A 27,973-nucleotide genomic window follows, 5' to 3' on the forward strand; every position below is an offset into this window, starting at 1 on the left:
TATTCCACTTCAACATACATGTAGGCTTTCCACCAATATTGTTTCTGCACTGTTGATTCAGGTATTTGATGTCAGTTTACCCATCTCTAATACATCTCTAGTGTTATTCCTGACGCTTTGACAATGTCCCTCTGCCTCTATCAGCTGTGTTGTCTGCACATAATGAAAAAAAAACAGCTTAGTCAATAACACTATAACTTGTTTCTCTCTCCAGCTTGTAGGTGTAAAATTAGTTGTGCTCCACTTCCTTGAGCATGTGTGGAATATATATTAGCTCAATAAAACCTAAAACTGCTCGGGCCAACACTCTATAGGTACCAGGCTTAAAGCTATATAAATAATGAATTCCTGGAAACCATTGTGTTTCTGCTGATGGCAGCTCGATTGTGAAGTGGTCCATTATAATTGGTTTTGATTTTTATTTATATCAAAACTCTTAAACCACACTTAAATTTTTTCTCTCTCTCTCGCTCTCTCTCTCGATCGTGTTCTCGCTCTCTCGCTCTCCCTCGCGCTCTCCCTCGCGCTCTTCCTCGCGCTCTCTTTCTCTCTCTCTCTCTCTCTCGATAGTGCTCTCGCTCTTTCTCGATCTCGCTCTCGCTCTCTCTCTCTCTCTCTCTCTCTCTCTCTCTCTCTCTCTCTCTCTCTGTCTCGCTCTCTTGCTCTCTCACTCTCACTCTCACTCTCTCTCTCTCTCTCTCTCTCACTCTCACTCTCTCTCTCTCTCTCTCTCTCTCTCTCTCTCTCTCTCTCTCTCTCTCTCTCTCTCTCTCTCTCTCTCTCTCTCTGTCTTGTGTTTGTTTGTTGTTTTGGATGTAAATCGATGTAACTCCACCCCTATGGAACTGAGGTGTCGTTTAATTGAAACTAGTTGTGTCTCAACTTGATGTGGAATTGCAACACTTCAGTGAAACAGAGAGGAGCGTGATGGTGGATGGGTCTTCCCCATGGTACCTGTGTTTTACAACCCCCTGTATCTACACAGGGATATCATTATCTTCCATGGGTTACCGCTATACTGAACCAGTGAAGAACCGCGTAGCTGCTCCATTTAAAGACAGGCCTTCATTACACCCATGTTATGGCCTTGTGGTTAGAGTGTCTGCCCTGAGATTAGAAGGTTGGACATTTGATTCCCAGCCAAATCATACCAAAAGACTGTAAAAATGGGACCCGATATGTCTGTCATTGATTAGGGGATTGGGGGCAAGGCCCTGTGATAAACTAGTGTCCTGTCCAAGGGGGTGTACTTGTACATCACGCTGTCTCCTGCTACAGAAACAGGAGATAGACTAGCGTCCTGTCCAAGGGGGTGTACTTGTACATCACGCTGTCTCCTGCTACAGAAACAGGAGATAGACTAGTGTCCTGTCCAAGGGGGTGTACTTGTACATCACGCTGTCTCCTGCTACAGAAACAGGAGATAGGCTCCTGCTCCTGTGAGCCACTCTGGCCAAGGCTACTTATTACTGACATGCTGACCAGACTGGACACGTCGTGTGCGCGAGCGTTCCAAAATAAATGTACACATACATGTTATTCAGTCATTGCACCCACACTGTTATCGCCCGTCAGCGAGCATCTGCGTTGCCAAGGCGCTAAAATGGAAATTGGTTCTATTTGTGACGCTCAACGCGCTGCAAGTCCCGCCTCTCCCATCTCCTCATTGGTTTTTAGAAGCGTATAGCCACTCTTCTTATGGGTATTTAGTAACATAGACCCACGTGGCTGATTGAAAGATGAACTGAGGTCGGTTGTGGTAATGCACCTTATTAGTTGCCAATCGCCGTATAAAGTCCAAAGAAGAAGAAGAAGTCTGGAAGGAGGAGAGATGACTAGAAATTGGGTTGACTGTTTTATGTGTACATTGATTGTCGGAGTAGAGGACCTTGTGCATTTCAGGTAAAATAACAACTCAATGTTTATATCCCAGAACGAATTAGCTAGCAACAGCAAGCTAGCTAAATAGACATAAAAGGTTTAATGCTTTTCTACCTGTCCCCAAATTAATATAATTTGTTCAGAGTTTGTTTTGCTATTTCAACCTGCGTGTCGTGATCGCGTCTGGTGTTGGGGGGACAAAATCTATTTGTGCACGATGGCTCACGCGTGTGTCCGGTTTGGGCATGGTGTTAGCAGTTATTTTACGCTGGAGGTGTGAGGAGAATACTGCAGGTATGTAGCGGGACATTTTAGTAAACACTGTGCTGATTAGTAGTATTGTGGTTTAGGGTGGTTTCCCATGATGCACCGCTAGCTAAATCTATTTCACATATGTCCAATCATTATTCCAAGAGTGAAAATGAATTGTTCTTCTTAAATGACTTGACTTTAAGTAATTTACTGCCCACATTAATCTGATCTGAATAATGATGTATTGTTTTTACAGTGGTTTACAGTTTAGAAAAAACAATTTTCAGTGGCATTTTGATGGCTAAGACCATAATTACAAAGTGAAAACCCGTTTTTAGAAATGATTGCTCATTTATTAAAAATTAAAAACAGAAATACCTTATTTACACTACTGTTCAGAAGTTTGGGGTCACTTAGAAATGTCCTTGTTTTTGAAAGAAAATCTAATTTTTCATCTCTTAGCAAGGCAAGGAGGGATGTAGCAAAGCGTTTGTTTCATTATGGTTTATTGCTGTTGTCACTTGTTTTTAATGAAAGTGGAGGTTGGGGTACAGAAGCACGGAATTGATTTGGAAGGACAGTACACCTCACCTCAGCAGCAAATCAGAGAGAGACACCAAGACACCTACTTACCTCTCTCTCTCTCTCTCTTTTTTTTTCTTCTATCGCTCTCTCTTTCTCTCTCGCTCTCTCTCGCTCTGTTTCTCTCTTTTTTTCTCTCTCTGTCTGTCTCTCTCTCGGTCTCTCTCTCTCTCTCTGTTTCTCTCTTTCTCCCTCTTTCTCTCTCTCTCTCTCGCTGTTTCTCTGTTTCTCTCTCTCTGTTTCTCTCTCTCTTTCACTGCTGTGTCTGCAGTGCACTGAGCCCAGACCATTTGGAATAAACATAGTAAAGCAAATCATTGTGCTCTACAGTATGAGTCACCCTGCCTTGACAGTTAATGAGCTGCCCTTTATCCCTCTCTGCATCGCTCATTGGAAGGCTATGAAATGAACTGCAGCAGTGGAGAAAGAGAGAGAGAGAGAGAGAGAGAGAGAGAGAGAGAGAGAGAGAGAAAGAGAGACATTAGATTTCCCAAGCCTTTGCGTAACCACACATTGCAAGGAAGGAATGTCAAGAAAATACAAATGATTACATTTACTTCCTCCTCCTCTTTTCCCCTCTTTGCCTCCTCTTTTTCCTCCTCTTTTCCCCTCTTTGCCTCCTCTTTCCTCCTCTTTTCTCCTCCTCTTTTCCCCTCCTCTTTCCTCCTCTTTTCCCCTCTTTGCCTCCTCTTTCCTCCTCTTTTCTCCTCCTCTTTTCCCCTCCTCTTTCCTCCTCTTTTCCCCTCTTTGCCTCCTCTTTCCTCCTCTTTTCTCCTCCTCTTTTCCCCTCCTCTTTCCTCCTCTTTTCCCCTCTTTGCCTCCTCTTTCCTCCTCTTTTCCCCTCTTTGCCTCCTCTTTCCTCCTCTTTTCCCCTCTTTGCCTCCTCTTTCCTCCTCTTTTCCCCTCCTCTTTCCTCCTCTTTTCTCCTCCTCTTTTCCCCTCCTCTTTCCTCCTCTTTCCTTCTCCTCTTTTCCCCTTTTTTCTCTCCTCTTTCCTTCTCTTTTCTCCTCCTCTTTTCACCTCCTCTTTCCTCCTATTTTCCCCTCCTCTTTTCTTCTCTTTGTCTCCTCTTTTCTCCTCCTCTTTCCTCCTCTTTTCACCTCCTTCTCCCCTCTTTGCCTCCTCTTTTCTCCTCCTCTTTCCTACTTTCTTCTCCTCCTCTTTCCTCTTTTTTTCTCCTCATCTTTTCCCCTCCTCTTTGCCTCCTCTTTTGTTCCTCCTCTTTCCTCCTCTTTTCTCCTCCTCTTTTCACCTCCTCTTTTTCCCTCCTCTTCGCCTCCTCTTTTGTCCTCCTCTTTCCTCCTCCTCTTTCCTCCTCTTTTCCCCTCCTCTTTTCACCTCCTCTTTTCCCCTCCTCTTTGCCTCCTCTTTTCTCTTCCACTTTCCTCCTCCTTTCACCTCCTCTTTTATCCTCTTTTCCCCTCCTCTTTTCTCCTCTTTTCTCCTATTTTCTCCCCTCTTTCCTCCTCTTTTCTCCTAGTATTTTCTCCTCCTCTTTTCTCCTCCTATTTTCACCTCCTCTTTTACCCTCTTTTCCTCCTCTTTCCCCTCCTCTAGCCTCCTCTTTTCACCTTCTCTTTTCTCCTCCTCTTTCCTCCTCTTTTCTCCTATTTTCTCCCCTCTTTCCTCCTCTTTCTCCTCTTTTCTCCTCCTATTTTCTCCTCCTCTTTTCTCCTCCTATTTTCACCTCCTCTTTTACCCTCTTTGCCTCCTCTTTTCCCCTCCTCTATCCTCCTATTTTCTCCTCCTCTTTCTCCACCTCTTTCCTCTTTTCCCCTCCTCTTACCTCCTCTTTCTCCTCTTTTCCTCTCCTCTTTTCTCCACCTCTTTCCTCCTCTTTTCCCCTCCTCTTACCTCCTCTTTTCCTCTCCTATTTTCTCCTCCTCTTTTCTCCTCCTCTTTCCTTCTCTTTTCACCTCGTCTTTCCCCAGCCCTGAAAAGAAATACGTTAATATTGCCGAACAGCATTGTGGGAAGTTAGTTTGTCTGAAACTATAGAAGAAGACGCAGTGTGAAATGTTTAAAATCTTAGAACGTTTTAATGTGGGATCATTAATGTATACGCTGATTGTTGATTACAGGCTTATTTTTGTCACGAGAATTCATGCTATAAAACTAGACTTAATTATTTATTTTTTTATTTACTTATTTTGTCCCGTGATTACTTTATTGATATTAATTTAATTCGATGATGTACCTAAAAAACAAGATATTTGCTCCGGGGTAAAACCTGCTGATTTCTTCTGCATCTCCATCTCCTGAGGTTGTATTTGATAGGTTAACGAAGAACTAAGTTTGTGTTTGTGTGTGTGTGTGTGTGTGTGTGTGTGTGTGTGTGTGTGTGTGTGTGTGTGTGTGTGTGTGTGTGTGTGTGTGTGTGTGTGTGTGTGTGTGTGTGTGTGTGTGTGTGTGTGTGTGTGTGTACTCTCTACTTCCTCAGTGCAGCAGCTGTGAGACAGTGACAGGGACAATAATTGTCCATCAAAATAATTCAGAGCCTTCAGTTCATTGTAGCTGCCAGGCATCTGTATTAGAGGAAGCTTGTCAACCTAAACACAGAGGTAGTTTGTGTTAAAGCGTACAGGATGTGATCTTAAATGTTCAGGGAATGTAGTTCTGCTGTGACATGTGACTATGTCCAATTATACTGTATCATATATATATTACCATACCTTTGTGACCCACAAATGTGATGTACTGTAAAATCAAGTAAAAATGATGTACTCTTTTTGATATGTACAATAAGTAGAATCCTTTAATTTACCAAAAGGATTGGCTTTCCGGCTTTATGTAGAAGGTTCAGGCGATGAGGAGGGGTTTGGTACTCAATATGATTTACCGCTCAAAGCCAATATCTATCATTTCCTAAGGGGGTGGATGGGGGCTAGACATTTTCCCATTGCTGTCCTTTCTCCTTGAGCCCATTGAAAGTGAACTTTTGTCACCGGGCACTGGGTAATCATATTTATGTTTGTACAAGCAGGTAATACGGCCTTCAACGGACACGCTTCAACCCTGTGTTGTTCGTTCTAACCTCGGCACTGTTGCCTGGAAACTACCTAGGAGTGTCTCTGAGGATCGTAGTATTTTATTTGGGGGGGGGGGGGGGGACGACATTCTTAGAACCTCTCAGTCAACATGGAGCTCTGTATGTTTACAACGTGATATTACAGTACTTCTGTGTACAGTTTTACACAGGCTTATGGGGAATTCCGTTGTGGCCCTCTGAAGATTCCCAGGATCGCACGAACATAAAGACGAAGTCCCTTTGGAAAAAGCATCTGCTAAATGGCATATTTTATTCTATTCTATTATATTATGTGTTCCACTACTTAACATGATTCATATTGAGGAAGGACTTTTTGTTTTCTGTGTAATAAAGGAGGAAGGACTTTGTGTTTTCTGTGTAAAAAAGGATGAAGGACTGTGTTTTCTGTGTAAAAATGGAGCAAGGACTGTGTTTTCTGTGTAATAAAGGAGGAAGGACTGTGTTTTCTGTGTAAAAAAGGAGACGGACTGTGTTTTCTGTACGTTTTCTGTCTGCAAGGAGGGGTATTTGTTTCACAGTTCTGTAATAAGAAAATAATATTATTTATTTTTCATTCTTTTACAGGTCCACCTGTAAACGTAACATGCAACATTTTTATTAACAGTTTCGGGTCCATCGCTGAAACAACAATGGTAAGTCCAAATGCGTTTCCCTTTCCAATGTTAAAACCCTTCAACATAAGTACATTTCTTTCTGTTGATATTAATATTTTGAAGTTAATGTGAGGATACACTGAATCATTTTTATTTTCATCAGTATTTTGACTTGCATAACTATGCCTCTAAGATTGTGATTGAATTTAAATAACGATGGCCTTAATATGCAGTGTGCCCAACGTTTTCTTCTGGAATTACAAGCAGTGCCTCCTCGCCTAAATATTTAGAATAATATTTATCTGCCTCATTGAACTTAATCTCTGTTCAAAACTCAGTTCAGAGGGGCTTCATATCTACTGTTCAGATGTCTTCATGTCTTCAAGGGGTCATCATTCAAACTCATTTTGTAAAGAATACATATCTATTAGGTATTATGAAATAATCAGTTGTTTGTCGATTATTTATTAAGATAGTAGATCAAGAGGTCTAGGATATCTAGAAAAGGACACTGAGGTGAAATATATGTTGTTTGAACGACAGTAGATCAACATGTAGATGGAAGGATAGTAGACCAACATGGAGACAGAAAGACATGGGGACAGAAGTACAGTAGACCAACATGGAGACAGAAGGACATGGAGACAGAAGGACAGTAGATCAACATGTAGATGGAAGGATAGTAGACCAACATGGAGACAGAAGGACATGGAGACAGAAGGACAGTAGATCAACATGTGGATGGAAGGATAGTAGACCAACATGGAGACATAAGGACATGGAGACAGAAGGACAGTAGACCAACATAGAGACAGAAGGACAGTAGATCAACATGTAGATGGAAGGATAGTAGACCAACATGGAGACAGAAGGACATGGAGACAGAAGGACAGTAGACCAACATAGAGACAGAAGGACAGTAGACCAACATGGAGACAGAAGGACAGTAGACCAACATGGAGACAGAAGGACAGTAGACCAACATGGAGACAGAAGGACATGGAGACAGAAGGATAGTAGACCAACATGGAGACAGAAGGACATGGAGACAGAAGGACAGTAGACCAACATGGAGACAGAAGGACATGGAGACAGAAGGACAGTAGACCAACATAGAGACAGAAGGACAGTAGACCAACATGGAGACAGAAGGACATGGAGACAGAAGGATAGTAGACCAACATGGAGACAGAAGGACATGGAGACAGAAGGACAGTAGACCAACATAGAGACAGAAGGACATGGAGACAGAAGGACAGTAGACCAACATGGAGACAGAAGGACATGGAGACAGAAGGACAGTAGACCAACATGGAGACAGAAGGACAGTAGACCAACATGGAGACAGAAGGACAATAGACCAACATGGAGACAGAAGGACATGGAGACAGAAGGATAGTAGACCAACATGGAGACAGAAGGACAATATACCAACATAGAGACAGAAGGACATGGAGACAGAAGGACAGTAGACCAACATGGAGACAGAAGGACAGTAGACCAACATGGAGACAGAAGGACAGTAGACCAACATGGAGACAGAAGGACATGGAGACAGAAGGACAGTAGACCAACATGGAGACAGAAGGACATGGAGACCAACATGGGGACAGATAGTAGAGATATAGGGTGATATAGGGTGTTATAGGGTGCTATAGGGTGCTATAGGGTGATATAGGGTGCTATAGGGTGATATAGGGTGCTATAGGGTGATATAGGGTGTTATAGGGTGCTATAGGGTGATATAGGGTGCTATAGGGTGCTATAGGGTGATATAGGGTGATCTAGGGTGATATAGGGTGATATAGGGTGCTATAGGGTGATATAGGGTGCTATAGGGTGCTATAGGGTGATATAGGGTGATATAGGGTGCTATATGGTGCTATAGGGTGCTATAGGGTGATATAGGGTGCTATAGGGTGATATAGGGTGATATAGGGTGATATAGGGTGATATAGGGTGCTATAGGGTGATATATGGTGATATAGGGTGATATAGGGTGCTATAGGGTGATATAGGGTGATATAGGGTGCTATAGGGTGCTATAGGGTGATATAGGGTGATATAGGGTGCTATAGGGTGATATAGGGTGCTATAGGGTGCTATAGGGTGATATAGGGTGCTATAGGGTGATATAGGGTGCTATAGGGTGATATAGGGTGATATAGGGTGCTAGCTCAAGGCGGAGCGGTAAAATATATGTTGTTTGAAGGACGGACAACAACATAGAAACAGACCAGCAACAGGTATCAGATCATTGAAACAGACCCAACCCACTGGGCACAGACGATATTTCAATGTTGATTCAACCAGTGTGTAACCAGTGGGATAGCAGGTATCAGATTGTCGTGATGTGTGTTTTGTCCTATATTTATATTGTGGGCTAGGATGGGATGGGATAGGATGGGATGGGATGGAATGGGCTGGGATAAAATGGGATGGGATGGAATGGGCTGGGATGGGATGGAATGGGCTGGGATGGGCTGGGATGGAATGGGATGGGATGAAATGGGCTGGGCTGGAATGGAATGGGCTGGCTAGGATGGGATGGGATGGGATAGGATAGGCTGGCTAGGATGGGCTGGGATGGGATGGGCTAGGGTGGGATGGGATGGAATTGTCTGGGATGGGATGGAATGGGCTGGGATGGCTAGGATGGGATGGAATGGGCTGGGATGGCTAGGATGGGCTGGGATGGGATGGGCTAGGATGGGTTGGGCTAGGGTGGGATGGAATGGGCTGGGCTGGGCTGGAATGGAATGGGCTGGCTAGGATGGGATGGAATGGGCTAGGGTGGGATGGAATGGGCTAGGGTGGGATGGAATGGGCTGGGCTGGGATGGGTTGGACTGGGCTGGCTAGGATGGGCTGGGATGGGCTGGGCTAGGGTGGGATGGGATGGAATTGTCTAGGATGGGCTGGGATGGGATAGGATGGGATGGGCTGGGATGGGATGGGCTGGGATGGGATGGGATGGGATGGAATGGGCTGGGATAGGATGGGATGGGCTGGGATGGGATAGGATGAGCTGGGATGGGATGGAATGGGATGGGATGGGATAGGATGGATGGGCTGGGATGGGAGGGGATGGGATGGAATGGGCTGGGATAGGATGGGATGGGCTGGGATGGGATGGGACGGGATGGGATGGAATGGGCTGGGATAGGATGGGATGGGCTGGGATGGGATGGGATAGGATGGAATGGGCTGGGATAGGATGGGATGGGCTGGGATGGGATGGGATGGGATAGGATGGAATGGGCTGGGGTAGGATGGGATGGGCTGGGATGGAATGGGATAGGATGAGCTGGGTTGACCTGGGATGGGCTAGGATGGGATGGGCTGGGATGGGATGGGATGGGATGGAATGGGCTGGGATAGGATGGGATGGGATGGGATGGGATGGAATGGGCTGGGATAGGATGGGATGGGCTGGGATGGGATAGGATGAGCTGGGATGGGATGGGATGGGATGGGATAGGATGGAATGGGCTGGGATAGGATGGGATGGGCTGGGATGGGATGGGATGGGATGGGATAGGATGGAATGGGCTGGGGTAGGATGGGATGGGCTGGGATGGAATGGGATAGGATGAGCTGGGTTGACCTGGGATGGGATGGGCTAGGATGGGATGGGCTGGGATGGGATGGGATGGGATGGGATGGGATGGGATGGAATGGGCTGGGATAGGATGGGATGGGATGGGATGGGATGGAATGGGCTGGGATAGGATGGGATGGGCTGGGATGGGATAGGATGAGCTGGGATGGGATGGGATGGGATGGGATGGGCTGGGATGGGATGGGATAGGATGGAATGGGCTGGGATAGGATGGGCTGGGATGGGATGGGATGGAATGGGCTGGGATAGGATGGGATGGGATAGGATGGAATGGGCTGGGATAGGATGGGATGGGCTGGGATGGAATGGGATAGGATGAGCTGGGTTGACCTGGGATGGGATGAGCTGGAATGGGATGGCCCAGGCCTTAGTCTCTAGTCTCCAAGCCAAGTCTCCTTGGGGGAGACGTATCAGTAGAGTTAGTAGAGCAAGCAACTAAAACTGCTGCAGACTGCACAACCTCCTCACGCAGAACAAATGTTCCACTCTTTTTCTCCCTCTACACTCCACAACCAGTGGAATTGATCCGGACGCCTTTCCTCCAAGTTCTAGTCTCTGTCTGTCTGTCTGTCTGTCTGTCTGTCTGTCTGTCTGTCTGTCTGTCTGTCTGTCTGTCTGTCTGTCTGTCTGTCTGTCTGTCTGTCTGTCTGTCTGTCTGTCTGTCTGTCTGTCTGTCTGTCTGTCTGTGTCTCTCTTTCTCTCTCTCTTTCTCTCTCTCCCTCTCTCCCTCTCTCCCTCTCTCTGTCTGTCTCTCTCTCGCTCTCTCTCTCGCTGTCTCTCTGTTTCTCTCTCACTATGTCTGTCTCCCTCTTTTTGTCTCTCTCTGTCTGAATGCTATTTGAGAAAGAAATGGAATAAGGGATGTGGGGAGGTGAAACTAAAGAGAATGGCATCAATAAATCTTTAGTGCTCATAGGGCTGCTGAGAACAATGTTTCGTGTAATGATCTGACTGAGTCAAATGGCACCATTTCCCCTGCATAGTGGGCTCTGGTCAAAAGTAGTGCACTATGTAGGGAATAGGATGCGATTTGAGACTCATTCCTAGCCTGCTGCTCTTTCATTCTCTTTCTTCCGGAGGCTAGAGAGTGAACGCATAAATCCCAAAGTCCTGATGTTTGTTTGTTACAGGCAGTTGTTGGAGATGGTTGGGTTATGCTCCATGCAGACCTAAGTCACATTAGACTACATAGCAACAACAAAAATAAATAAATCAAATATGTCACAGTCAGGACTCGGAGAAGGAGTGTATTTGGCTTTCGGCTAAAATTGCATTATGGATTGGGTGCTATGCTGTTGCGGTAAAGCTGTTAGCTAAGAGAAATCACACCCAACATGTCTGAGAGAGTGAGTTCACCCATGGCTTCTGCTGCGGATGATGGAAGAATGTGTGAGACAACTCTATGCTTTCTAATCCAACAGTATACTCCATGGTTCATAATCAGACTTGTAGCAGAGGTTGGGTTAGAGCCAGACTGAGACCTGCACTGTTGTGTCGTTGGCTCTGGAGCTCCTGACCTGATCCTCTTTTCACGTGTAGGAGACCCGTGTTTGAACCCAGTTGGTCACACTATGCTAAAACTTCTTCAGGATCAGTGTCCGTTCCACGGGACGGTGAGCTAATGTAGGCTAATGTGATTAGCATGAGGTTGTAAGTAACAAGAAAATTACCAAGGATATAGACATATCTGATATTTGCAGGAAGCTTAAATTCTTGTTAATCTAACTGCACTGTCCAATTTACAGTAACTATTACATTGAAAGAATACCATGCTATTGTTTGAGGATTGTGCACAATTTTTAACATGAAAGTTATTAATAAACAAATTAGGCACATTTGGGCAGTCTTGAAACAACATTTTGAACAGAAATGCCATAGTTCATTGGATCAGTCTAAAACTTTGCACATACACTGATGCCATCTAGCGGCCAAAATCTAAATTGCACCTGGGCTGGAATAATACATTACGGTCTTTCTATTGCATTTCAAAGATGATGGTACAAAGAAAATACAAAAGAACGGTTGTTTTTTTCTTTGTATTATCTTTTACTAGATCTATTGTGTCATATTCTACTACATTCCTTTCACATTTCCATAAACTCCAAAGTGTTTCCATTCAAATGGTACCAAGAATATGCATATCCTTGCTCCAGGGCCTGAGCTACAGGCAGTTAGATTTGGGTATGACATTTTAGGCAAAAAATTGGGAAAAAAGGGGCTAATCCTTATCACACACATTAAATATGTTTCCATTTGGTGGGATTTGACATTGATGAGTAGTAGTAAGGAGTTGATAGTAACAAACAGTCGAATCAGTCATCACATAAGGTGGCTTTGACAGTCACAGAAATGTAATTACTCAATATGGCCGCCCATCCACCCATCACTGAACATTGACTTGAACAGGTGCTTCCCTTTCGGTAATTATATTTCTATGTTGGCAGCAAACCAATTTGGCTGTCCACATTGGAGAACCCTTTAAATAACCCTTCGTGGTTTAGGTAGAACCCTTTTACTCATTCTGTAATCACAGTCAGACTAGACCTCGTTCTGTAATCACAGTCAGACTAGACCTCATTCTGTAATCACAGTCAGACTAGACCTCCTTCTGTAATCACAGTCAGACTAAACCTCATTCTGTAATCACAGTCAGACTAGACCTCCTTCTGTAACCACAGTCAGACTAGACCTCATTCTGTACTCATAGTCAGACTAGACCTCATTCTGTAATCACAATTAGACTAGACCTCATTCTGTAATCACAGTCAGACTAGACCTCGTTCTGTAATCACAGTCAGACTAGACCTCCTTCTGTAACCACAGTCAGACTAGACCTCATTCTGTACTCATAGTCAGACTAGACCTCATTCTGTAATCACAATTAGACTAGACCTCATTCTGTAATCACAGTCAGACTAGACCTCGTTCTGTAATCACAGTCAGACCAGACTTCATTCTGTAATCACAGTCAGACTAGACCTCATTCTGTAATCACAGTCAGACTAGACCTCATTCTGTAATCACAGTCAGACTAGACCTCATTCTGTAATCACAATTAGACTAGATCTCATTCTGTAATCACAATTAGACTAGACCTCATTATGTACTCATAGTCAGACTAGACCTCATTCTGTAATCACAGTCAGACCAGACCTCATTCTGTATTCACAATTAGACTAGACCTCATTATGTACTCATAGTCAGACTAGACCTCATTCTGTAATCACAGTCAGACTAGACCTCATTCTGTAACCACAGTCAGAATAGACCTCATTCTGTACTCATAGCCAGACTAGACCTCATTCTGTAATCACAATTAGACTAGACCTCATTCTGTAATCACAGTCAGACTAGACCTCGTTCTGTAATCACAGTCAGACCAGACTTCATTCTGTAATCACAGTCAGACTAGACCTCATTCTGTAATCACAGTCAGACTAGACCTCATTCTGTAATCACAATTAGACTAGATCTCATTCTGTAATCACAATTAGACTAGACCTCATTATGTACTCATAGTCAGACTAGACCTCATTCTGTAATCACAGTCAGACCAGACCTCATTCTGTATTCACAATTAGACTAGACCTCATTATGTACTCATAGTCAGACTAGACCTCATTCTGTAATCACAGTCAGACTAGACCTCATTCTGTAATCATAGTCAGTTTTTCGTAAAAACTCATTTTTATTTTCCAACAAAATTCCCATAATAACAAAATGGGTGTATCTGTGTGTTTTGAGATAATTTCTAGAAAACATATTTCTAATGTTGTGGCTGATTGCCATTGGAAAGGTCACCTGCTGTCATGCCTCGCTACGTTACAGCCTAGTCGTTATGGGAATATATAACCGCATGCCCGTTCTCTAGAATAATTGACAATTACGGTGGACTGTCGTGGCTAAGGGCCACAGCTCTATTGAAGGGCTATATGTGTTTTCTAAAGGAGACGATGAACCACCAGGACCATCATTTAGCTCCTGCCTTAAGAATGCTGCTACTGTTCAGACAGGCTTGATTAGCATAGACAATATACACATGGAAAGCCCAATAACGTCTAATATAGAATCTTTAGTTTAACTAAGCTTTATTCAATAAAAATGCATAGGTTTTTTTAGGTCGAAAGAATTGGAAACTGATCCCCATGTCTTGTGCAATCCTTTAACCCAGAAATCAATTATAAAATTAAACAATCAATCAAACAAACAAGCAAACCAGCCAATCAATCAATCAATCCTCCCCCTGAGTCCTGGCTATACAATGCACTGACATACCTAGGTCTTTCACTGACAATCTGATGCACTGATTGACATTTAACTGTTCTCTCCCCAGGACTACAGAGTGAATATCTTCCTGAGGCAGCAATGGAACGACCCCAGGCTGGCCTATAGTGAATATCCCGACGACTCTCTCGATCTGGACCCATCTATGTTGGACTCTATCTGGAAACCTGATTTGTTCTTCGCCAATGAAAAGGGCGCCAATTTCCATGAGGTTACGACTGACAACAAGCTACTAAGGATTTCAAAAAATGGGAACGTATTGTATAGTATTCGGTATGCTATTCTTTTCTTGTTGTATCTTCCTCTTTTCTTGTTAGTTTCTCAGAATGTCTATCCGGTGCTAGGCCTATAGCTGACAGATGAATGTCTATCCGGTGCTAGACCTATAGCTGACAGGTGAATGTCTATATGGTGCTAGACCTATAGCTGACAGATGAATGTCTATCCGGTGCTAGACCTATAGCTGACAGATGAATGTCTATCTGGTGCTAGACCTATAGCTGACAGATGAATGTCTATCCGGTGCTAGACCTATAGCTGACAGGTGAATGTCTATATGGTGCGAGACCTATAGCTGACAGGTGAATGTCTATATGGTGCTAGACCTATAGCTGACAGATGAATGTCTATCCGGTGCTAGACCTATAGCTGACAGATGAATGTCTATCTGGTGCTAGACCTATAGCTGACAGATGAATGTCTATCTGGTGCTAGACCTATGGCTGACAGATGAATGTCTATCCGGTGCTAGACCTATAGCTGACAGATGAATGTCTATCTGGTGCTAGACCTATAGCTGACAGATGAATGTCTATCCGGTGCTAGACCTATAGCTGACAGATGAATGTCTATCCGGTGCTAGACCTATAGCTGACAGATGAATGTCTATCCGGTGCTAGACCTATGGCTGCCAGATGAATGTCTATCCGGTGCTAGACCTATAAATGACAGATGAATGTCTATCCGGTGCTAGACCTATAGCTGACTGATGAATGTCTATCTGGTGCTAGACCTATGGCTGACTGATGAATGCCTGGTGCTAGACCTATAGCTGACAGATGAATGTCTATCCGGTGCTAGACCTATAGCTGACAGATGAATGTCTATCTGGTGCTAGACCTATAGCTGACTGATGAATGCCTGGTGCTAGACCTATAGCTGACAGATGAATGTCTATCTGGTGCTAGACCTATGGCTGACTGATGAATGCCTGGTGCTAGACCTATAGCTGACAGATGAATGTCTATCCGGTGCTAGACCTATGGCTGACTGATGAATGCCTGGTGCTAGACCTATAGCTGACAGATGAATGTCTATCTGGTGCTAGACCTATAGCTGACAGATAAATGTCTATCCGGTGCTAGACCTATAGCTGACAGATGAATGTCTATCCGGTGCTAGACCTATGGCTGACAGATGAATGTCTGGTGCTAGACCTATAGCTGACAGATGAATGTCTATCCGGTGCTAGACCTATAGCTGACAGATGAATGTCTATCTAGTGCTAGACCTATAGCTGACAGATGAATGTCTATCTGGTGCATGGCCTATGGCTGACAGATTGTATTGCTTACGGTGGAAACAGAACAGATATTAACATCCACATAACAACAAAAATGATCTACTTTAAATGCAAGCATCTTTGCAGTGTATTTGATCTGTTATCAAGCCTAGTATTCAACCCTTGGACAGGCAGAGAGGAATTGGATCCTTATAAACAGCCATGGGAAGGCAATGAGAAGAGGCCTTCTTGTTTCTTACCTTGACACCGTCAAATGAACCCATTAGATCGCTTTGATCTCACCTGACCCCGCGCTAAAGACAACCTGCCTCAGTGTATTTGATTCTCACCTGACCCCGCGCTAAAGAGAACCTGCCTCAGTGTATTTGATTCTCACCTGACCCCGCGCTAAAGAGAACCTGCCTCAGTGTATTTGATCTCACCTGACCCCACGCTAAAGAGAACCTGCCTCAGTGTATTTGATCTCACCTGACCCCGCGCTAAAGAGAACCTGCCTCAGTGTATTTGATCTCACCTGACCCCGCGCTAAAGAGAACCTGCCTCAGTGTATTTGATCTCACTTGACCCCGCGCTAAAGAGAACCTGCCTCAGTGTATTTGATCTCACCTGACCCCGCGCTAAAGAGAACCTGCCTCAGTGTATTTGATCTCACTTGACCCCGCGCTAAAGAGAACCTGCCTCAGTGTCTTTGATCTCACCTGACCCCGCGCTAAAGAGAACCTGCCTCAGTGTATTTGATCTCACCTGACCCCACGCTAAAGAGAACCTGCCTCAGTGTATTTGATCTCACCTGACCCCACGCTAAAAAGAACCTGCCTCAGTGTATTTGATCTCACCTGACCCCACGCTAAAGAGAACCTGCCTCAGTGTATTTCATCTCACCTGACCCCGCGCTAAAGAGAACCTGCCTCAGTGTATTTGATCTCACCTGACCCCGCGCTAAAGGGAACCTGCCTCAGTGTATTTGATCTCACCTGACCCCACGCTAAAGAGAACCTGCCTAAGTGTATTTGATCTCACCTGACCCCACGCTAAAGAGAACCTGCCTCAGTGTATTTGATCTCACCTGACCCCACGCTAAAGAGAACCTGCCTCAGTGTATTTGATCTCACCTGACCCCACGCTAAATAGAACCTGCCTTAGTGTATTTGATCTCACCTGACCCCACGCTAAAGAGAACCTGCCTCAGTGTCTTTGATCTCACCTGACCCCACGCTAAATAGAACCTGCCTCAGTGTATTTGATCTCACCTGACCCCACGCTAAAGATAACATGCCTCAGTGTATTTGATCTCACCTGACCCCACGCTAAATAGAACCTGCCTCAGTGTATTTGATCTCACCTGACCCCACGCTAAAGAGAACCTGCCTCAGTGTATTTGATCTCACCTGACCCCACGCTAGATAGAACCTGCCGAAGTGTATTTGATCTCACCTGACCCCGCGCTAAAGAGAACCTGCCGAAGTGTATTTGATCTCACCTGACCCCGCGCTAAAGAGAACCTGCCTCAGTGTATTTGATCTCACCTGACCCCGCGCTAAAGAGAACCTGCCTCAGTGTATTTGATCTCACCTGACCCCACGCTAAAGAGAACCTGCCTCAGTGTATTTGATCTCACCTGACCCCACGCTAAAGAGAACCTGCCTCAGTGTATTTGATCTCACTTGACCCCGCGCTAAAGAGAACCTGCCTCAGTGTCTTTGATCTCACCTGACCCCGCGCTAAAGAGAACCTGCCTCAGTGTATTTGATCTCACCTGACCCCGCGCTAAAGGGAACCTGCCTCAGTGTATTTGATCTCACCTGACCCCACGCTAAAGAGAACCTGCCTAAGTGTATTTGATCTCACCTGACCCCACGCTAAAGAGAACCTGCCTCAGTGTATTTGATCTCACCTGACCCCACGCTAAAGAGAACCTGCCTCAGTGTATTTGATCTCACCTGACCCCACGCTAAATAGAACCTGCCTTAGTGTATTTGATCTCACCTGACCCCACGCTAAAGAGAACCTGCCTCAGTGTCTTTGATCTCACCTGACCCCACGCTAAATAGAACCTGCCTCAGTGTATTTGATCTCACCTGACCCCACGCTAAAGATAACATGCCTCAGTGTATTTGATCTCACCTGACCCCACGCTAAATAGAACCTGCCTCAGTGTATTTGATCTCACCTGACCCCACGCTAAAGAGAACCTGCCTCAGTGTATTTGATCTCACCTGACCCCACGCTAGATAGAACCTGCCGAAGTGTATTTGATCTCACCTGACCCCGCGCTAAAGAGAACCTGCCGAAGTGTATTTGATCTCACCTGACCCCGCGCTAAAGAGAACCTGCCTCAGTGTATTTGATCTCACCTGACCCCGCGCTAAAGAGAACCTGCCTCAGTGTATTTGATCTCACCTGACCCCACGCTAAAGAGAACCTGCCTCAGTGTATTTGATCTCACCTGACCCCACGCTAAAGAGAACCTGCCTCAGTGTATTTGATCTCACCTGACTCCACGCTAAAGAGAACCTGCCTCAGTGTATTTGATCTCACCTGACCCCACGCTAAATAGAATCTGCCTTAGTGTATTTGATCTCACCTGACCCCACGCTAAAGAGAACCTGCCTCAGTGTATTTGATCTCACCTGACCCCACTCTAAATAGAACCTGCCTCAGTGTATTTGATCTCACCTGACCCCACGCTAAAGATAACATGCCTCAGTGTATTTGATCTCACCTGAACCCACGCTAAATAGAACCTGCCTCAGTGTATTTGATCTCACCTGACCCCACGCTAAAGAGAACCTGCCTCAGTGTATTTGATCTCACCTGACCCCACGCTAAATAGAACCTGCCGAAGTGTATTTGATCTCACCTGACCCCGCGCTAAAGAGAACCTGCCTCAGTGTATTTGATCTCACCTGACCCCGCGCTAAAGAGAACCTGCCTCAGTGTATTTGATCTCACCTGACCCTGCGCTAAAGAGAACCTGCCTCAGTGTATTTGATCTCACCTGACCCCGCGCTAAAGAGAACCTGCCTCAGTGTATTTGATCTCACCTGACCCCACGCTAAAGAGAACCTGCCTCAGTGTCTTTGATTCTCACCTGACCACACGCTAAAGAGAACCTGCCTCAGTGTCTTTGATCTCACCTGACCCCACGCTAAAGAGAACCTGCCTCAGTGTATTTGATCTCACCTGACCCCGCGCTAAAGAGAACCTGCCTCAGTGTATTTGATCTCACCTGACCCCGCGCTAAAGAGAACCCGCCTCAGTGTATTTGATCTCACTTGACCCCGCGCTAAAGAGAACCTGCCTCAGTGTATTTGATCTCACCTGACCCCGCGCTAAAGAGAACCTGCCTCAGTGTATTTGATCTCACCTGACCCCACGCTAAAGAGAACCTGCCACAGTGTATTTGATCTCACCTGACCCCACGCTAAAGAGAACCTGCCTTAGTGTATTTGATCTCACCTGACCCCACGCTAAAGAGAACCTGCCTCAGTGTATTTGATCTCACCTGACCCCACGCTAAAGAGAACCTGCCTCAGTGTATTTGATCTCACCTGACCCCACGCTAAAGAGAACCTGCCTCAGTGTATTTGATCTCACTTGACCCCGCGCTAAAGAGAACCTGCCTTAGTTTATTTGATCTCACCTGACCCCGCGCTAAAGAGAACCTGCCTCAGTGTCTTTTCTGATTGAAAAAATAATCCTTATAAATAACATTTGTCGTGTATCGGTGATGATATCACACTGCGGTATAAGTAAACTATGAATGCAATGCAACCAATAGACCTGCTCCTCACCTACCTAGAATGTATCTCAAGATTAAACTAACAGCGGCCGTCTAGGTTGAAGCATGAATGGCTGCCGCTTCTATAGATGTTAATCTCTATTCGCGGTATGAACAAGAGCATGGAGATGCAGCCAGTCTGTTTGGGGATGAGGTTCACGTGCACGGCAAGCAGGAAGGTGTTTGGCATGAGGGGAAGAATGCCTGAGATGTGTATTGTAACCTTTTAGATTGCAAGGCATCATGACAGGAAATATAGCCGCAGTTAGAACAATATGTTACCCTGCTTCTCCTCCTGTAATGCTGTGCTAGTGGTTTATAACAATATGTTACCCTGCTTCTCCTCCTGTAATGCTGTGCTAGTGGTTTATAACGATATGTTACCCTGCTTCTCCTCCTGTAATGCTGTGCTAGTGGTTTATAACAATATGTTACCCTGCTTCTCCTCCTGTAATGCTGTGCTAGTGGTTTATAACAATATGTTACCCTGCTTCTCCTCCTGTAAGGCTGTGCTAGTGGTTTATAACAATATGTTACCCTGCTTCTCCTCCTGTAAGGCTGTGCTAGTGGTTTATAACAATATGTTACCCTGCTTCTCCTCCTGTAAGGCTGTGCTAGTGGTTTATAACAATATGTTACCCTGCTTCTCCTCCTGTAAGGCTGTGCTAGTGGTTTATAACAATATGTTACCCTGCTTCTCCTCCTGTAAGGCTGTGCTAGTGGTTTATAACAATATGTTACCCTGCTTCTCCTCCTGTAAGGCTGTGCTAGTGGTTTATAACAATATGTTACCCTGCTTCTCCTCCTGTAAGGCTGTGCTAGTGGTTTATAACAATATGTTACCCTGTCTATTCCATTCATTATATTCTATTCTATTCCATTCTTCCATTCTATTCCATTCTGTTATATTCTATTTTTCCAATAAATTCTATTCCATTCTTCCATTCAATTCTATTCCATTATATTCTACTTCATTCCATTATATTCTATTATATTCAGTTCCATTCTATTCAATTCTATTCCATTCATTCCATTCTATTCCATTCTGGTCTTCCATTCAATTCTATTCCATTATATTCTACTTCATTCCATTATATTCTATTATATTCAGTTCCATTCCATTCTATTCCATTCCATTACTTTCCATTCTATTCCATTCCATTACTTTCTTTTCCATTCTATTCTATTGTATTCCATTCTATTATATTCTATTATATTCAGTTCCATTCTATTCCATTCTATTCTATTCCATTCCATTACTTTCTATTCTATTGTATTCCATTCTATTCCATTACATTCTATTCCATTACATTCTATTATATTCTATTATATTCAGTTCCATTCTATTCCATTCCATTCCATTACTTTCTATTCCATTATATTCTATTGTATTCCATTCTATTCTATTCCATTCTATTCCATTCTATTCTATTCCATTATATTCTATTGTATTCCATTCTATTCTATTCCATCCCATTCTATTATATTTCATTATATGCTATTCCATTCTATTCCATTCTACTCTATTCCATTTCATTACTTTTTATTCCATTATATTCTATTGTATTCCATTCTACTCCATTCCATTCCATTCTATTCCATTCCATTCTATTCTATGTAAACATGTTAACAAAATAACGCTGATCCTGGCCTGTCTGTTCTGCTCTTTCCTGTTTTGTGCTGTTCTGTTCTGTTTTGTTCTGTTGTGTTCTATTCTATGTGACCAGAATAACACTGGTCCTGGCCTGTCCCATGGACTTGAAGAACTTCCCAATGGACGTACAGACCTGTATCATGCAGCTGGAGAGTTGTGAGTATTCCATTATCATTTAGGAACACAGTTATCACACACACACACACACACACACACACACACACACACACACACACACACACACACACACACACACACACACACACACACACACACACACACACACACATAGGTAGGGTAGGGGGAAGTATTTATTTTGTGTTAGTGTGATGGATGTGTCTCTGGTCTGGAGGACAGTATGATGAAAGGCCCAGTGATTTACACGGCCCCTCCAGCAGCAAAGAACAGGGACAGGGAAGGGACAGGGAGGGAGTCAGGGGGGACCAACCTCCTCCAACCTGCTCTAACCAGCCAACACTGGCTTGTCCCTCCCTCCCCACCTCTTTTCTTTGGAAATTATGGATTTTTCTTTTTTCTTGACTCATTGTTCTCAGGTGTGAAGAATGACCACAACATGTATTGCTTCTGTATGAACACTGTGGAGCTACGGTAGAGTTGGTTGATCAAGGCATTTAAACCTTCATCATACCACATTGTCAATAATATTTTTTTCTCTCTTACAAACAGCTTGAATGTACTGTGATACTGTGGTAGTAAGACTGTAGTAATACTGTGGTAATAATGATCTTGTTTCAAACTGTCCCATCCAGTCGGCTATACGATGAATGATCTCATATTTGAGTGGGATGAGAAGGGAGCCGTGCAGGTAGCAGACGGGCTGACATTACCTCAGTTTATACTGAAAGAGGAGAAAGACCTGCGATACTGTACCAAGCACTACAACACAGGTTGGTTTGTCTCTCATCACCTCTCTGGCTACCTCTTCCTCATACGCTCTTTTTTAAGGGGGTTTGTACGTTGAGCTAAACTCTCTTTCTCTATGTTGGTCTTTTGTTGGTCTTTTGTTGACTGTCTGAGAACAGCGTAACATAGACATTACAGGGTGCGTTGTTAGGACACGTAAATGCTGGAACACAGAGTGGGAGAAAGAAGGGAGGAAGGACCGCAACCAATCAGAGCTTTGTCCAAAATGGCCCCTTTATTCGCTGAAAACCATCTGGCCACTCAACCTCATCAGTCTCACACTGTTACACTCCAGATACAACAGAAATAAACTGAGACTGAAAACCATCTGGCCACTCAACCTCATCAGTCTCACACTGTTACACTCCAGATACAACAGAAATAAACTGAGACTGAAGACCAGTCTAGATGGAATCTAAACAGAGACTAAAGGCCAGTCTAGATGGAATCTAAACAGAGACTGAAGGCCAGTCTAGATGGAATCTAAACAGAGACTAAAGGCCAGTCTAGATGGAATCTAAACAGAGACTGAAGAGTAGTCTAGATGGAATCTAAACAGAGACTGAAGAGTAGTCTAGATGGAATCTAAACAGAGACTGAAGAGTAGTCTAGATGGAATCTAAACAGAGACTGAAGACCAGTCTAGATGGAATCTAAACAGAGACTAAAGGCCAGTCTAGATGGAATCTAAACAGAGACTGAAGGCCAGTCTAGATGGAATCTAAACAGAGACTAAAGGCCAGTCTAGATGGAATCTAAACAGAGACTGAAGAGTAGTCTAGATGGAATCTAAACAGAGACTGAAGAGTAGTCTAGATGGAATCTAAACAGAGACTGAAGACCAGTCTAGATGGAATCTAAACAGAGACTGAAGGCCAGTCTAGATGGAATCTAAACAGAGACTAAAGGCCAGTCTAGATGGAATCTAAACAGAGACTGAAGAGTAGTCTAGATGGAATCTAAACAGAGACTGAAGACCAGTCTAGATGGAATCTAAACAGAGACTGAAGACCAGTCTAGATGGAATCTAAACAGAGACTGAAGACCAGTCTAGATGGAATCTAAACAGAGACTGAAGACCAGTCCAGATGGAATCTAAACAGAGACTGAAGGCCAGTCTAGATGGAATCTAAACAGAGATTGAAGAGCAGTCTAGATGGAATCTAAACAGACTGAAGGCCAGTCTAGATGGACTCTAAACAGAGACTGAAGACCAGTCCAGATGGATTCTAAACAGAGACTGAAGGCCAGTCTAGATGGAATCTAAACAGAGACCAAATACCAGTCTAGATGGAATCTAAACAGAGACTGAAGACCAGTCTAGATGGAATCTAAACAGAGACTGAAGACCAGTCTAGATGGAATCTAAACTGAGACTGAAGACCAGTCTAGATGGAATCTAAACTGAGACTGAAGACCAGTCTAGATGGAATCTAAACAGAGACTGAAGACCAGTCTAGATGGAATCTAAACAGAGACTGAAGGCCAGTCCAGATGGAATCTAAACAGAGACTGAAGAGTAGTCTAGATGGAATCTAAACAGAGACTGAAGAGTAGTCTAGATGGAATCTAAACAGAGACTGAAGAGTAGTCTAGATGGAATCTAAACAGAGACTGAAGACCAGTCTAGATGGAATCTAAACAGAGACTAAAGGCCAGTCTAGATGGAATCTAAACAGAGACTGAAGGCCAGTCTAGATGGAATCTAAACAGAGACTAAAGGCCAGTCTAGATGGAATCTAAACAGAGACTGAAGAGTAGTCTAGATGGAATCTAAACAGAGACTGAAGAGTAGTCTAGATGGAATCTAAACAGAGACTGAAGACCAGTCTAGATGGAATCTAAACAGAGACTGAAGGCCAGTCTAGATGGAATCTAAACAGAGACTAAAGGCCAGTCTAGATGGAATCTAAACAGAGACTGAAGAGTAGTCTAGATGGAATCTAAACAGAGACTGAAGACCAGTCTAGATGGAATCTAAACAGAGACTGAAGACCAGTCTAGATGGAATCTAAACAGAGACTGAAGACCAGTCTAGATGGAATCTAAACAGAGACTGAAGACCAGTCCAGATGGAATCTAAACAGAGACTGAAGGCCAGTCTAGATGGAATCTAAACAGAGATTGAAGAGCAGTCTAGATGGAATCTAAACAGACTGAAGGCCAGTCTAGATGGACTCTAAACAGAGACTGAAGACCAGTCCAGATGGATTCTAAACAGAGACTGAAGGCCAGTCTAGATGGAATCTAAACAGAGACCAAATACCAGTCTAGATGGAATCTAAACAGAGACTGAAGACCAGTCTAGATGGAATCTAAACAGAGACTGAAGACCAGTCTAGATGGAATCTAAACTGAGACTGAAGACCAGTCTAGATGGAATCTAAACTGAGACTGAAGACCAGTCTAGATGGAATCTAAACAGAGACTGAAGACCAGTCTAGATGGAATCTAAACAGAGACTGAAGGCCAGTCCAGATGGAATCTAAACAGAGACTGAAGGCCAGTCTAGATGGAATCTAAACAGAGACCAAATACCAGTCTAGATGGAATCTAAACAGAGACTGAAGGCCAGTCCAGATGGAATCTAAACAGAGACTGAAGGCCAGTCTATATGGAATCTAAACAGAGACTGAAGACCAGTCTAGATGGAATCTAAACAGAGACTGAAGACCAGTCTAGATGGAATCTAAACAGAGACTGAAGGCCAGTCTAGATGGAATCTAAACAGAGACCAAATACTAGTCTAGATGGAATCTAAACAGAGACTGAAGACCAGTCTAGATGGAATCTAAACAGAGACTGAAGACCAGTCTAGATGGAATCTAAACTGAGACTGAAGACCAGTCTAGATGGAATCTAAACTGAGACTGAAGACCAGTCTAGATGGAATCTAAACAGAGACTGAAGACCAGTCTAGATGGAATCTAAACAGACTGAAGGCCAGTCCAGATGGAATCTAAACAGAGACTGAAGGCCAGTCTAGATGGAATCTAAACAGAGACCAAATACCAGTCTAGATGGAATCTAAACAGAGACTGAAGGCCAGTCCAGATGGAATCTAAACAGAGACTGAAGGCCAGTCTAGATGGAATCTAAACAGAGACTGAAGACCAGTCTAGATGGAATCTAAACAGAGACTGAAGACCAGTCTAGATGGAATCTAAACAGAGACTGAAGGCCAGTCTAGAATAATCTAAAATAGAAGAGAGTGAGAAAAACAACAAAGGGTCAAATAAAGACAAATATGATTTGATATGATTTGATATGATATGATTTGATATGATATGATTTGATATGATTTGATATGATTTGGTATGATATGATTTGATATGATTTGGTATGATATGATTTGGTATGATTTGGTATGATATGATTTGATATGATTGTATATGATTTGGTATGATATGATTTGGTATGATATGATTTGGTATGATTTGATATGATTTGATTTGATATGATATAATTTGATATGATTTGGTATGATATGATTTGGTATGATATGATTTGATATGATTGTATATGATTTGATATGATGTGATTTGAAATGATCTGATTTGATATGATTGTATATGATTTGATATGATTTGATAATATAATATATGATCTGATTTGATATGATAATGTATGATCTGATTTGATATGATTTGATGTGATTTGATTTAATACTATTTGATATGATAATATATGATTTGATAATATATGATTTGATATGATTTGATAATATATGATTTGATATGATATGATTTGATTTGATGTGATTTTTATTTTTATTTTTTTTCAGAGGATTTTGTTTGTTGTGTCGTTGACATTGGATTAAATTGATATCTGGTGCCATTAAAATCTTGATTATTTTAAATATCATACCATCGCTCAGGAGAGGGTGACATCTGGAAATGACAGGCTGGCTGATGGATGGTGTCTGTCTCCTACCTCTAGAATCCTGCTCTCTCAGACATAGACAGCCTTGACATGGCTGAGTACAGATGCTTGATGGCATGCTAAATCCCCTCCTTCCACACACACACACACACACACACACACACACACACACACACACACACACACACACACACACACACACACACACACACACACACACACACACACACACACTCACACACGCACACATTGAACACACACACACTGAACACACACACACACACACACTGAACACACACACACACACTGAACACACACACACTGAACACACACACACACACACACACTCACTGAACACACACACACACTGAACACACACACAAGCGCTGAACACAGTGGGCATGCAGGTTAAAACCAGGCACACTCAGAGCCACATAATGAGCATACTGGGACAAACATGGATCTCATATGACCAGGGAGAGGAAATGAGGGATCACCACTGAGTAGTACTGCAGTATGATGTCTCATATGACCAGGGAGAGGAAATGAGGGATCACCACTGAGTAGTACTCCCTCTTGCTCTCGTTCTATCACCCCCTCCCTCTCTCTCGTGCTCTCTCTCTCTCTCTCTGTCTATCATCCTCTCTCTCTATCCCATCTCTCTTTTTTTCTCTCAAACCCCTCCCTCCCTATCTCTCCCCCCAAGCCCCCCACCCCACTTCCCCTTCTCCCCCTCCCCCTCTGTCCTGACTGTGGCCTATTATCTGTCCTGATTTGTCATAGACACTTGCTAAAAAACTTTAATGAGCAAGCCTTCCTTCATGACCTGGCCTCTGTAAAAGACGCTTTGACCTTTTTTTATATATTTTCAGTGGTATTGTTAACAAACACGCCCCCATAAAGAAAATGAGAATTAAAAACAGGTTCAACCCCTGGTTCGACCGTGATCTAGCAGAGTTACTCCACCTCAAGAACTCAATTTGGCCAAAGGCTCGGCACGCATACTCAGGCTGACTGGCTCTCGTTCAGACAAATGTAAGTGCACTCAGGCTATCCAGAAAGCCAACGTTATTTACATTAAGGAGCAGTTCTCTCTCTGTGAGTTTAACCCCAAGATGTTCTGGAAAATGGTTAAAGACCTGGAGAATAAACCCTCCTCCTCACAGCTGCCCATGTCCCTTAATGTTGATGATGTGGTTGTTACTGACAAGGAGCACATGGCTGAGCTCTTTAATCACCACTTCATTAAGTCAGGATTCCTTTTTGACTCAGCCATGCCTCATTGCCCGTCCAACATCTCATCTCCCACCCCTTCTAATGCGACTAGCCCCAATGCTCCTCCCTCTTTTCCCTGCCCCGCTACAATTTTTCTCCCTGCAGGCGGTCACCGAGTTCGAGGTGCTAAAGGAGCTCCTTAAACTTGACCCCAAAAAAACATCTGGGTCAGATGGTTTAGACGCTTTCTTCCTAAAGGTTGCGGCCCCTATCATCGCCAAGCCTATCTCTGACCTTTTTAACCTGTCTCTCCTTTCTGGGGAAGTTCCCATTGGTTGGAAGGCAGCCACGGTGGGTCCTTTCTTTAAAAGGGGAGATCAGGCTGATCCCAACTGTTATAGGCCTATTTCTATTTTGCCCTGTTTATCAAAATTGTTGGAAAAACTTGCAAATAATCAACTGATTGGCTTTCTTGATGTCAATAGTATTCTCTCTGGTATACAATCTGGTTTCTGCTGTCACGTCTATTCCTGCTCCTCCCCTCCGGCGTGCGACGTCACTGGAATACTAACCACCGGTCCTGGGAATCATCATTACGCACACCTGGCACTCATCATTACGCGCAGCTGGCACTCATCATTACGTGCAGCTGGCACTCATCGTTATGATTCACACCTGACCTCATTACCTCCCCTTCATAGGTCCCTTCCTTTTGTTCATTCCTCAGTTGGTA

The 27,973-nt window shown here is 43.8% G+C and overlaps 1 protein-coding gene across 1 annotated transcript in view; it reads left to right on the top strand.

Moving 5' to 3' along the window:
- Window positions 1-27,973, top strand: part of LOC120062176 (glycine receptor subunit alphaZ1) — a gene marked incomplete at its 5' end in the record, with an annotated part of 87,792 nt that overhangs the window by 24,093 nt on the left and 35,726 nt on the right. Inside the window, 4 exons of the mRNA XM_039011982.1 lie at window positions 6,329-6,396; window positions 14,312-14,535; window positions 21,293-21,375; window positions 21,990-22,127. Of these exons, the coding sequence (XP_038867910.1) occupies window positions 6,329-6,396; window positions 14,312-14,535; window positions 21,293-21,375; window positions 21,990-22,127 (513 nt within the window). The remainder of the gene's footprint in view (window positions 1-6,328; window positions 6,397-14,311; window positions 14,536-21,292; window positions 21,376-21,989; window positions 22,128-27,973) is intronic.

Source organism: Salvelinus namaycush, chromosome 17, assembly GCF_016432855.1.
Source record: "Salvelinus namaycush isolate Seneca chromosome 17, SaNama_1.0, whole genome shotgun sequence".
Classification (NCBI taxonomy): Eukaryota; Metazoa; Chordata; class Actinopteri; order Salmoniformes; family Salmonidae; genus Salvelinus; species Salvelinus namaycush.